At 41.0% G+C, this 11880-nt stretch overlaps 2 protein-coding genes across 2 annotated transcripts; one reads left to right on the forward strand and one right to left on the reverse strand.

Moving 5' to 3' along the window:
* The first annotated feature begins 1707 nt into the window (after positions 1-1707).
* Positions 1708-5906, forward strand: LOC149836449 (magnesium-protoporphyrin IX monomethyl ester [oxidative] cyclase, chloroplastic-like). Its single transcript, XM_090005351.1, has 5 exons — positions 1708-2272; positions 3124-3188; positions 3291-3618; positions 5098-5196; positions 5574-5906. Exons 1-5 carry the CDS (start codon positions 1799-1801, stop codon positions 5835-5837), a joined length of 1230 nt encoding a protein of 409 aa, XP_089861477.1. The 5' UTR covers positions 1708-1798; the 3' UTR covers positions 5838-5906.
* A 457-nt stretch (positions 5907-6363) lies between these two features.
* On the reverse strand, positions 6364-9148 carry LOC149836450 (uncharacterized). The gene is made up of 3 exons (XM_090005352.1): positions 9084-9148; positions 7181-7401; positions 6364-6692 (listed from the first exon to the last, which is right to left on the reverse strand). The coding sequence occupies exons 2-3, from the start codon at positions 7382-7384 to the stop codon at positions 6579-6581; spliced, it is 318 nt and encodes a 105-aa protein (XP_089861478.1). The 5' UTR covers positions 7385-7401; positions 9084-9148; the 3' UTR covers positions 6364-6578.
* Positions 9149-11880: the final 2732 nt, after the last annotated feature.

Consider the following 11880-nt stretch of genomic DNA (forward strand, 5'->3'; position numbering starts at 1 on the left):
TCTTTACAATCACAAACATGTCCCTTGAGCATGATACCAACATTTCAATAATGCTTTTTTGGTCAATGGTTTTATGGAGTCTAAGACAAATGCCGCTCTCTTATTTTGAGTAAACCACAACTAATGGAATACATATTGGTGCATGTTAATGATATTCTTGTCACATACAACTTTTAATCATTTGTTTGTCCTCTTATTCAACGACTTAGTCAGATCTTTGAGTTGAAGGATCTTCGCCCCTTAAATTATTTCTTGGGCATAAAAGTTGTTCACATTGCATATAGCCTCTTACTTCCTCAATGCAAGTACATTTTTACACCGAACATCTATGTTTGGTGCTAAGCCAACAAGCACCCCATGGCTGGCTTTCACGATGGGCCTTCCTTTCACGATCCTACTCTCTACCAGTGTGGTGGGTGTTCTCCAGTATGTGACCCTCACTTGTCCCGAACTTGCCCTTTCAGTCAATTGGGTCTGTCAGTATATATATAACCCATTGTTGATCATTGGAGTGTTGTGAAGTGTATTATGTGTTATCTCGAGCAGACCATTCATTTTGGGTTATTGCTATGACTGTCTAAATCTGCCTCTCACTGTTTTCTCATATATTGACTGGGTTGGTTCAATCGATGATAGAAAAACCACTTCTGGCTATACAGTGTTTCTTGATCCTAACATTATCTCTTAAAGCTCCAAAAAGCAATATGTTGTGGTTTGTTTCAGCACAGACGCCTAGTATAGGGTCGTTGTCAATGTTGCAAAAATATTCTGGGTTCATGCCTTGTTTTGAGAACTTTGTGTTCCAGTTAGGTCTCACCCACTCTCTAGCATGATAATGTTTTTGCCACATATCTTGTTGTCAATCATGATCTTCATAATAGAAGTAAGCACATTGAGATTGACATCCACTTTATTCAAGATCACATTGCCAAGGGCCGCTTGCAAGTGTCACACATCCCTTCATCTGACCAACTAGCAGACGTCCTTACCAAACCGCTACATGTTCCACGATTTCGATATCTCCGCTCCAAACTTAACATCCATCCCAACACGTGTTTGCGAAGGATTGTTAGAGGTCATGATCCAAACCTTTTACCTAAATCAAATCTCGGAACCAAGAATCGCACGTCATGAAGAGTCTCAATCCTGCCGTGAGTCCAAGAGAACAAGAACCACTAAGGAAGAAGGTGTTGGACCTCATATAGAAATTGGAGTCTTATCCCATAAAAAAATGCCCCATTGGAACTCTTGTAAATCAAAGAGAGCCATACAAGGACTTTGATAAAAAAACGTCTCATTGGGACCTTAAAGATTCAAGAGTCATACAAAGACTCTATCTTGTAACTCTATAAATAGTCGGTAATTAAGGACGTCCCTTACCATTATGAGAGTTACCGTGAAAGTAGGATCCTTCGTATCCGAACCAAGTTAAAAATCGTGTGCTATGTTACGTGTCTATGCTCCTCTCCTTCGTTATACTCGTATAATATTCACCAAAAGTGAAGTACAAAATTCATAAAGTTTCAAGTATGAATCTGCGCCACTTGTCACTTGTGACACCTCCAAACCACAAACTGAAGAACACGTATCAGTACAAGATAAAAAAACAAGAGATTTCAGAGGATGAGATTCAATCACAATGAACCAATCACAACCCTCCTGCTATCTTGTAAGCTTACATCCTCAAATCCACTCCCTGCTGCCTCTACACTCTATATGAGCCTCAAACCCACCTCTCCATCCTTCTGATTTTAACCCTCCAAAACTCTCTCTTCTCCACTGTCCACCCAAAAAAAAAATGGCAGCAGAGATGGCTCTCCTGAAACCCATCTCCTTCAGACCAGAGACCACCACCACCACCACCAAGGCCATCTTCAGATTCAGCCACACCCCAAAAACATATACCAGATGCCTCCCCAGGATGAGTGCTGCACCACCCACAAAGGAGAGACCCACCAGCAAGAAGGGGAAGACCCAGATCAATGAGACCCTCCTCACACCAAGGTTTTATACTACAGACTTTGAAGAGATGGAGACCCTCTTCAACACCGAGATCAACAAGAACCTCAACATGAAGGAGTTCGAGGCCCTCCTCCAGGAGTTCAAGACCGACTACAACCAGACCCACTTTGTCAGGAACAAGGAGTTCAAGGAGGCCGCTGACAAGATGCAGGGACCGCTGCGCAGCATCTTCGTCGAGTTCCTCGAGCGGTCGTGCACTGCGGAGTTCTCTGGCTTCCTCCTCTACAAGGAGCTCGGCCGCAGGCTCAAGGTGCGTCAATACCGGTGGTGTCGATCGGCCTGTCCGATTGTTGGATGGGTCACCGGAATTTTCCCTTTCTTTTTTCTTTTCTGGTATGGTTTCTGCTGAATTCCGGCCAGCACTGGTTTTTTCACCGTTCGTTACTTATCTGTTACACTCGTTGCTATAATTTGGGTAGGTTTTTTTGTAAAAGGGTGATTTTGAATTTTTGCTTCACCAACTGGTTCTGAGCTTTGTTCAATTGGGACTTGAGAGGGCATCATTGTCACTTTAGAAAGTCCAGAGCTAATTTTTTACATTCTGGTCCATTCTTGGTTCTTCTACGTCCTTATTCCCTGTGCTGAGAAATTATTATACCGCAAGGAGTTAAGCCAGAAATTCTGTATGCCTTTCAAAGAATAACCTACACCTCCTTGACGTGGGGCACTTTCACAATAGTTGATGATTATAAGGGTATATTGCAATTTGTACATAAAATTTTGGCTAAAACTAGTTTCATGTGCTGTTCAAATGAACCATTAATTCTTCTGTTTTCTCTTACTGTAATGAAGCTTAAATAAGTTTTTCTGATTTACTAGCATTTCACCAATTGGGTTGTTCTGGTTTATATTTCAAGCTTTTGATGTTTCTGTTTTTCTATATTTCAAGACCGCCCAAAGCTTGTGAGAGAAAAGAGATTAGTGAAAAGAAAAAGAAAAAAGCAAAACCCCATTCAGATAAAATAGCCTAAACCATAGAGAGACATATATATAGTCACTGTATGTGCACATGGTATCGTCCAACTCCTTTTTTTCTTAAAAAAAAGAGTTGGACAATAGTGTGACTTCATAATCTTCACTTACTATGTTTTGTCTTTACAGAAAACCAATCCAGTGATTGCAGAGATTTTTGCACTCATGTCAAGGGATGAAGCCAGGCATGCAGGGTACAAAATCTTAACATGAAGTTTTGTTCTTACTGGTTCAAACGACCAAGAAAAGAAAATTTGTTCTCTCATTCTCCCCTCAATTTGTGCAAAATTCTGCAGGTTCCTGAACAAGGGTCTTGCTGATTTCAATCTGTCATTGGATCTGGGTTTCCTGACCAAGGCTAGGAAGTACACATTTTTCAAACCAAAGTTCATATTTTATGCCACGTACCTGTCTGAGAAGATTGGATACTGGAGATACATCACAATTTACAGGCACTTGAAGGCCAACCCTGAATACCAAGTCTATCCAATCTTCAAGTACTTTGAGAACTGGTGTCAAGATGAGAATAGACATGGTGATTTCTTCTCTGCACTGATGAAAGCTCAGCCTCAATTTCTTAATGACTGGCAGTCCAAACTATGGGCGAGATTCTTCTGTCTCTCTGTAAGTCCTCTCTCTTGTAATGGGAATATTCACAACTTTCTGAACCTATGCCACATAGGTGTGGGTGCAGGTGCACAGGTGTGGAGATGCGGCACTTTATAAAAACTTGGGTGTGGGAGTATGGCAATTATATATATATATATATATGATTTTTAACGGTTAAACACTAATGAAATAAAAAGCAATTATCATATCATCAATTCATCATGCATGCAATAAATCAAATCAACAGTCTACACTTTTATTCTTCGTTAATAAAAACTAACACCACAATCAAATCAATCTAAATATATTATGAAAACAATCACACAAGTAAAACAGAAAAAAAAGTAAATTATACTAATAAAAGAAGCAAACAATGCATAATTACATACCAAAAGTATATCCTACATATAATGTATATGACGATGAGGTAATGATCCTAATAATTTTATTTTCATCATCAAATTCATCATAAGAAAGAAAACTAGGTTCAAATAAGTCCATGTTTATAATGTTGAAATCATTCTCCCCCTCTAAGTCAGACTCCTCTAGGTTTACATTCCAAAATTTGGATGACCCTTGTCTGCATTATAATTAAAATTTTAAAATGTTAAGTAAAAAAACTAAAAAAATAATCAAATAACTAATAAAGTAATTAGTACATCATCATTGATTCACAAAAGTAATCAAAGATTAGAATGAACAAAGACTAAATCCTTTGCATTTTTGCTGATGTCGACAACCCATAGATGGGAGCCGAAAAGGGTTGGGTTCAACATGCTAGGGCTGGGAGTCGAACCCAGCTCAACAAGGTTGGGTTCGACAGTCCATGGCTAGGAGCCGAACCCAGCTTAACAGGGCTGGGTTCGACAGCCTAGAACCCAGCCTAACAGGGCTGGATTCGACAACCAAGGTTGGGAGCCAAACCCAGCCTAGCAGGGTTGTCGAACCCAGCCCCGACAACTCAGAGATAAGAGCCGAATCCAACCCAGCAGGGTTGAGAGTTGAACCTAGACCGACAGAAGAAGAGAATGAGGAGGAAAAAGAGAGAGAAGAAGAAGAAAGAGAGAGAAAGAGACATACCTTGCAGTTGCCAAAAGAGGAGAAGAGTAGGAGAGGAGAAGGGGGGAGGCATTTGGAGTCAGGGGGAGGGAGATTTGCCCCAATCCCCCGCCCAACCCCCTTTCATAGTTTTTTTTTTTTATTTTGGGTCCAAAATGGACTCGGTCAAAGTTGGCTGAGTCCATTTTGGACAGTTATAACCCTAGGTGGCGTCACCGGGTGCCGCACTCGCACCCGAGTCGAGTCGACGCAGGTGCGGCACCCTGTTGGCCAAATCCCTGTGACAGTTCTGAACATATTGAGAAGACTCTCTCTCTCTCTCTCTCTCTCTCTCTCTCTCTCTCTCTCTCTCTCTCTCACACACACACACACACACACACGCATTTGATATATGCACAGACATCATTTGACTGAAAGCTTTCTTCTCTGATATAGGTGTACGTGACAATGTACCTTAATGACTGCCAGAGGACTGCTTTCTATGAAGGCTTAGGCCTTAACACAAAGGAATTCGACATGCATGTTATCATAGAGGTAAGCACATTCCATTATGTTGCACATTCTAGTCAAGCACAAATCAAAGTTTCAGAAACCAGAGTTGGCTCAGACGGCAATGTGGTTTGAGTCAAGTTAACCAGTGTCAATCTGGTCAAGCTGAAAAAACTAAGGAACCTGAGCCAACCTTAATATATCCTAGCCACATCAACTCTTCAGCCAAAAAGAGAAAACAGAAAGAAATTGAAACTCAGTTGATAAACGCCACCGTACCCTGCTCCTCTGGTTCCCTCAGGAAATCCAACTTCTCTCCCATTTTAGTATACATTTGATCTATATACCGTTGCTCTCATAGTCTAAGTCGTGTTAAATCTGATTATTGTGACCAGTTTCTCATCTCTTGTCTTTGTTTTCAGACTAACCGGACAACGGCAAGGATTTTCCCAGCTGTGCTGGATGTGGAGAACCCAGAATTCAAGAGGAGGCTGGACAGGATGGTCGAGATAAACACGCAGCTGAGTGTTGTTAGCAACAGCAACGATCCTGTTTTCCTGAAGAACTTGAAGAAAATACCCCTTATTGCTGCTCTAGTCTCTGAGCTCATCGCAACTTATGTAATGCCTCCGGTTGAATCTGGATCTGTTGATTTGGCAGACTTTGAGCCACGGCTTGTTTATTAGTTAGATGGAAGAGGACCACCCCTTCTGTATTTGATTATTTTAACCGCATAAAATATCATTATTATAAAAGTTTTTTATTGGACACTATTATTAACCTCTCTCCTTGTTTTGATTACCAAGCAGTAGCACAAATTTTACGATTGACATCTAGGTCAAGACCATGATTTAACTTTAGTCATGCTTGTAGTTGCAGCACCCACCCACTTAGGCAGACCTCTGTGAGCAGAAAACCCAAGATCTAACAAACCCCTTGGCCAACTTGGTTCCAAGGTTGGGAAGCCATTTTACATATTTTTTGCATCTAAAACTGGAGATCGTAATTAACTCAAAGATACAACAGTTGGGCAGGTTTGATTGCTGTCATTACTTGGGACCCATTGGCCATGAAGTTAGCCCTGGTTTGAAACATGGTATTCTCTCCAGGAGAAAACAAGGTGATAAAATAGTGGTGGCATTTGAAAATTAAGCAGGCTAGTCATGAAGATCAAGAGGAAGAAGAGAGATAGCCAGCTCAAAGTGCAGTTTGATTCCACATCAAAACATAAATACTTGCAAAAGTGTTTAAATTATCTGCCAAAACACCACAACAATTAACCGACAACTCTGAGTTCAAAATCGAAGTCAGAGAGAACATAACAATTGCAACAGCATTTACATTAATTCACTAAAGCATCTCAATTATCCAAAGATTCCAAATCTCAAAACTGAGATCAGAATAGTTAATAAGAATGCAGCCTCATCTCAAGGTTGATAAACATCAGGAAGCTGAAGACCAACACTAGCAGCAGATTTGCTTAACGTTCTCTTCATTTCATCAGTTCTATCCACGGCGATGTTGTAAGAGAACAGTAGGTCCTGCAGAACCCATTGAAATTTTCAGGTGAACGAACTTGAGGCATGGCTGTTATACCTCATTATCATGCAGTGAGGTGCATGCAGGGTTCAAACCTGCTTCCTGAATCCTGAGGCAGGAATGGAGGGGCCCATTTGTTTCAATGGGCAGGAACGGATTCATATGAAAGGCATGCCCTTTGAGAAATGACCATGGCAGGGTGGGAAATTGGTTCCTGGGGACAGGCATGTCCTCATGAAAGGACTTTCATACAAAAAGTTGTTTCCTATGAAACTGTGGACCCCACAAGGGAACCGTTTGTTTCAGCCACCATGGGAAAACGGGTTCATTTTCCACGGGATTGAGTGAAACAAACAGGCAAGCAAGATTCAGAAGGAAATAAAAGTTTATCAGGTATGAAACGTGAAGAATAACAAGGAAAAAGTCGCATAGAAACATCAAGAAAAGGAAAGAAGCTGGGAGAAAGAATCATAATGGAGTTCCTAAGTACCTTATGATGGTGCACATTATTAAGCATAACTGTGTAATCCTTTGCAAGCTTTATCTTCTTTTGAATAGCATCCTGATCCGACAGTCCGATGTTTTTCCTGAACTCCTGAATGATGAAGTCTCTAAAATGCCTTCTAGTTCCTTCTTTACCTATGTGTTTGTCAACAACTTTGAGAAGGTGACGATATGCAGTCACAGCTTCCATGGTTTAACGCAACCCAACTAAGATTTACCATAAGGAAAACACAAAATAGAACATATCAAACAAACAAGAACAAGGTATTTCCTTGAATATGATATAGGCTACCACCTATGTCACACGGACTCGGCTGGGGAGGAGTCGCACCCGAGTCGACACGCCCCGACACGGGTGCGGCTTCGGACTCGGCCCGGACTCGGTCAATGCCGAGTCGGACTCGGTCAATGAGTCGAGGGCGAGTCCATCCTTTTTTGGACTCGGTCAGCGTTGACTGAGTCCAAAAATTATCCATTTTTAGGGAAAAAAACAAAAAAAATGATCTTTTTATATATTTTTTTAAAAATATATATATAGCATGAGTCTCAAACATAAGCCCCAGAAAAAAAAAATCCGGGGGGCGCTGCCCCCCTACGCCCCCCCGCGCCGGGGGAGCTCCCGCACCCCTCCTTTCTGCAAGGGCAAAAGTATAATTTGCAAAGTTTATAAAAACACTCATGCTGGTGCCAAACTTTGAAGACAATATCCACATATATGCACACAGGATATATTATTATATATATATATATATATATATATAGCCGAGTCCCCGTGCCCAAAATTTTTAAAATTGTGCCGCACCCATGTGACATAGGCTACCACTAGTTACCAAGATAACAAGAATGCAATGGGTTCACCATTAATGCTTAAAATTTAATAATCATGTGATGGGTTTTGAACTAGAATAAAGTAAAACAAGAAAAAAAACAAAAGACTTTCCGCTAAATTGAGTGCCTACCTGTGAATAATGACGGGGGGAACTTTTTAAACAAAAAGCATTAAATCAGTAAATTTTTTATAAAACAGAATTTCCAGCCACCACGCTACCACTTCAAAGTCAGATTTTTTCCCAAGTTTGCAAGAAACAATAGAAACAACTGAATCATAAATCATGTTGCTAAAGTTTTAATAAGATTGTAAAATACTTCCTAAAAAAAGTAACAATTTCAAGTTACTATAAGCTTTTTAACAGTGAAGAAACTATCAGCTAAACAAAGAACCTATCTTTCCATCAAGCCACTAAGCGAAGAACAAGGAAAATCATGTACTACAGTACTAGTTCTTTTTTTTATTTATCAGATATTTCACATGACACTGACATATATAAGTCGAAATTCTAAGCTATTTTCAGTATAACATTTTGCACTCAAGAAAAAAACAAGAAAAGAAAAGAAGGCAAGTCCTAGAAACAATGAAATGCCTCCACGCATAAATCCCATAAAGCGTTTAGTAATTATGCAAACCAGACATTCTCTCCAAGATTTGAAGCCCGAATTGGTTAGAAATTTTATACTGTACTCTCTAACAAGACGCTTCTTAAAGAGACCATTTTGCGCAAAATCAAACATCAAAACTGTTCTCATTTTCTTGAGACATTTCGTCAAACAGTACGCAGGCATCAAATAGAAGGACCACATTTCGCAAAATTTCGTTGAGAATTACCCAACAGAACGAAAACCAAAACAAACCCTTGGGCAAATCTGGGACTACTTCACACGAACAATGGAAAAATTAATAAATGGATAAATAAGTTTCACATAAAATGAACTAAAAAATGTAAAACTAAAGAAAAATAATAATGGGTAAAAATTTTACCAAACCGTGATCATCATAGAGTGGCAAAATTCGATTAAATAGGCAAGAAAGCTACGAAAGATGAGCGTCGTACCTCGAACTTCAAAAATCAGGAAATTGGAACTACCAAATGAAGAATTTGTTTCGGAATTGCACGCTAACGGAATTTCTTCCACCAAGAGGAGAACGGGTTCTGTATTTTGCATATATTATTATATATTATCAAGCTTTAAAAAACACTTGATCCCAAGCAGCCCAAACACAGCTTGTTTACCCGTAAGGCCGTAACTTCCTTCTCCTTTTTCTAGTCATCTTCTCTTTAAAAAATGAAAAGAAAAAAAAAAGATAAGGGGGTTGACCCTTTACAAATTTCTCTGCAATAGGCCCCTTTCTGTAGGAGATGAATAGTTGACTTCCCCGCACCAGACGTTTGTTCTAAAAACTAGAAAAAGACACTTGTTCTCCTACCTCTCAAATCATTCTTAGTTTGCTTCTTCCAATATGGTTACTGCAATTAACGATCTCCTTCCACTAGTCCCCCGTGACAGTGTTTCCCTTCTTAGCGGTGAATGAAAAGTCTCCACTATCAACGGCGGGGCTCCGCGTGGTTTGTAGGAGTTGTCGGTGCACGTCTCCTCGTGGTAGGACGTTGCAGGTTCAAAACCCAGTGGTAAGTTCAACGGTAACTGGTGGGTCTGCCTAACCCCAGTTTGCCTTTAAAAAAAAAAGTCTCCACGATATTAGAAAAAGAAAAAAAAGGGGTTGTGGGAACAGAAAAGTCCAAGGCTCCAAACCCTAGGCATCTCTGATTTGTCACATTTGGAAGAGTGCACAAATCAGAGCGAACACCATTCATCCATGCAATGAAATACCAAAGCAGGTTATATGTTCCCCCTCGATGATTCACTGAATCCCACGTCTGTGTTCGGGGCTTTGAATGAGCACCACGTATACAAGCACATGGGGCTCGTATTCCCGTGTATGTTGATATAACTTTGCATCGGACTCTAGTGTTGTTGCAAAGACTTAAGTACCCTTTATTGCTATTCTTCTCATAAAGTGATGGTTTGAGAAAATGACAAAAATGCCTTTCATTCAAAAAAGAAAAAACAAATAGTTCAAAAAAAGGACAAACATGTCCTTCATCCAGAAAGTCGAGGATGATGTTGACTCTTCAAAGTCTTCTTCTTTTTCTGTTCAAAAAAAGGACAAACATGTTTTCTTCTTCTTTCTCCGTAAAACACTGTAAAACTCTTTCTCTCTCTAGAGAAGAAATCAAAGAAAACAAAGAGTTCTTCCTGGAGAAGGCCATGAACATCAACCCTCTCACTCTCTCTCCCTTCTCTCTCTACTTCTGTGCACATCCAACAGACGATCCTACATTGTTGCATCATCATCTTCTTCTTCTTCTTTCTTCGTAAAACATTGTAAAACCCTCTCTCTCTGTAGAGAAGAAATCAAGAGAGGTAAAGGGTTCCTCCTGGAGAAGGCCATGAACACCAACCCTCTGACTCTCTCTCCCTTCTCTCTCTACTTGTGTGCCTGATTTAGAGTTTTTGCCCTTACAGGAGGGGGGTCCGGGGGCTCCCCCCCGACGCAGATCCCGCTGCGCGGTCAGCGGGCGGGGGGCCGCCCCTGGCGGGGGGGGCAGCGCCCTCCGGACCAAAATTTTTTTGGGCCTTCCAACAATGATTTGTAGTATTATCGGGCTTTCCTACAGCAATTTGTAGCATTTGTAGTATTATCGGGCTTTCCTAATTTGCGGAAGACACTACAAATCGCTATAGCGATTTGCGGAAGACACTACAAATCGCTATAGCGATTTGCGGAAGACACTACAAATCGCGAATTTGGAATATGACTTCCGGTTAGGGAGATATGACTCTGACAAGTTGGTCTTAATTTGCGGAAGACACTACAAATCGCTATAGTGATTTGCGGAAGACACTACAAATCGCTATAGCGATTTGCAGAAGACACTACAAATCGCTATAGCGATTTACGGAAGACACTACAAATCGCTATAGCGTTTCGCGATTTACGGAAGACACTACAAATGTTACAAATTGCTGTAGGAAAGCCCGATAATACTACAAATCATTGTTGGAAGGCCCAAAAAAATTTTGGTCCGGAGGGCACTGCCCCCCGAGCCCCCCGCCAGGGGCGGCCCCCCCTGGACCCCCGCCCGCTGACCGCGCAGCGGGATCCGCGCCGGGAGGGAGCCCCCGGACCCCCCTCCTGTAAGGGCAAAAACTCTAAATCAGGCACACAAGTAGAGAGAGAAGGGAGAAAGAGTGAGAGGGTTGGTGTTCATGGCCTTCTCCAGGAGGAACCCTTTACCTCTCTTGATTTCTTCTCTATAGAGAGAGAGGGTTTTTACAGTGTTTTACGAAGAAGGAAGAAGAAGAAGATGACGATGCAGCAATGTAGGATCGTCTGTTGGATGTGCACAGAAGTAGAGAGAGAAGGGAGAGAGAGTGAGAGGGTTGATGTTCATGGCCTTCTCCAGGAAGAACTCTTTGTTTCCCTTGATTTCTTCTCTAGAGAGAGAAAGGGTTTTACAGTGTTTTACGGAGAAAGAAGAAAACATGTTTGTCCTTTTTTTGAACAGAAAAAGAAGACTTTGAAGAGTCAACATCATCCTCGACTTTCTGGATGGAGGACATGTTTGTCCTTTTTTTGAACTATTTATTTTTTCTTTTTTGAATGAAAGGCATTTTTGTCATTTTCTCAAACCATCACTTTATGAGAAGAATAGCAATAAAGGGTACTTAAGTCTTTGCAACAACACCAGAGTCCGATGCAAAGTTATGTCAACATACACGGGAATACGAGCCCCATGTGCTTGTATACGTGGTGCTCATTCAAAGCCCGTGGGATTCAGTGAATCA

The sequence above is a fragment of the Nuphar pumila genome, chromosome 5, assembly GCF_984573655.1.
Source record: "Nuphar pumila chromosome 5, dmNupPumi1.hap1.1, whole genome shotgun sequence".
NCBI lineage: Eukaryota > Viridiplantae > Streptophyta > Magnoliopsida > Nymphaeales > Nymphaeaceae > Nuphar > Nuphar pumila.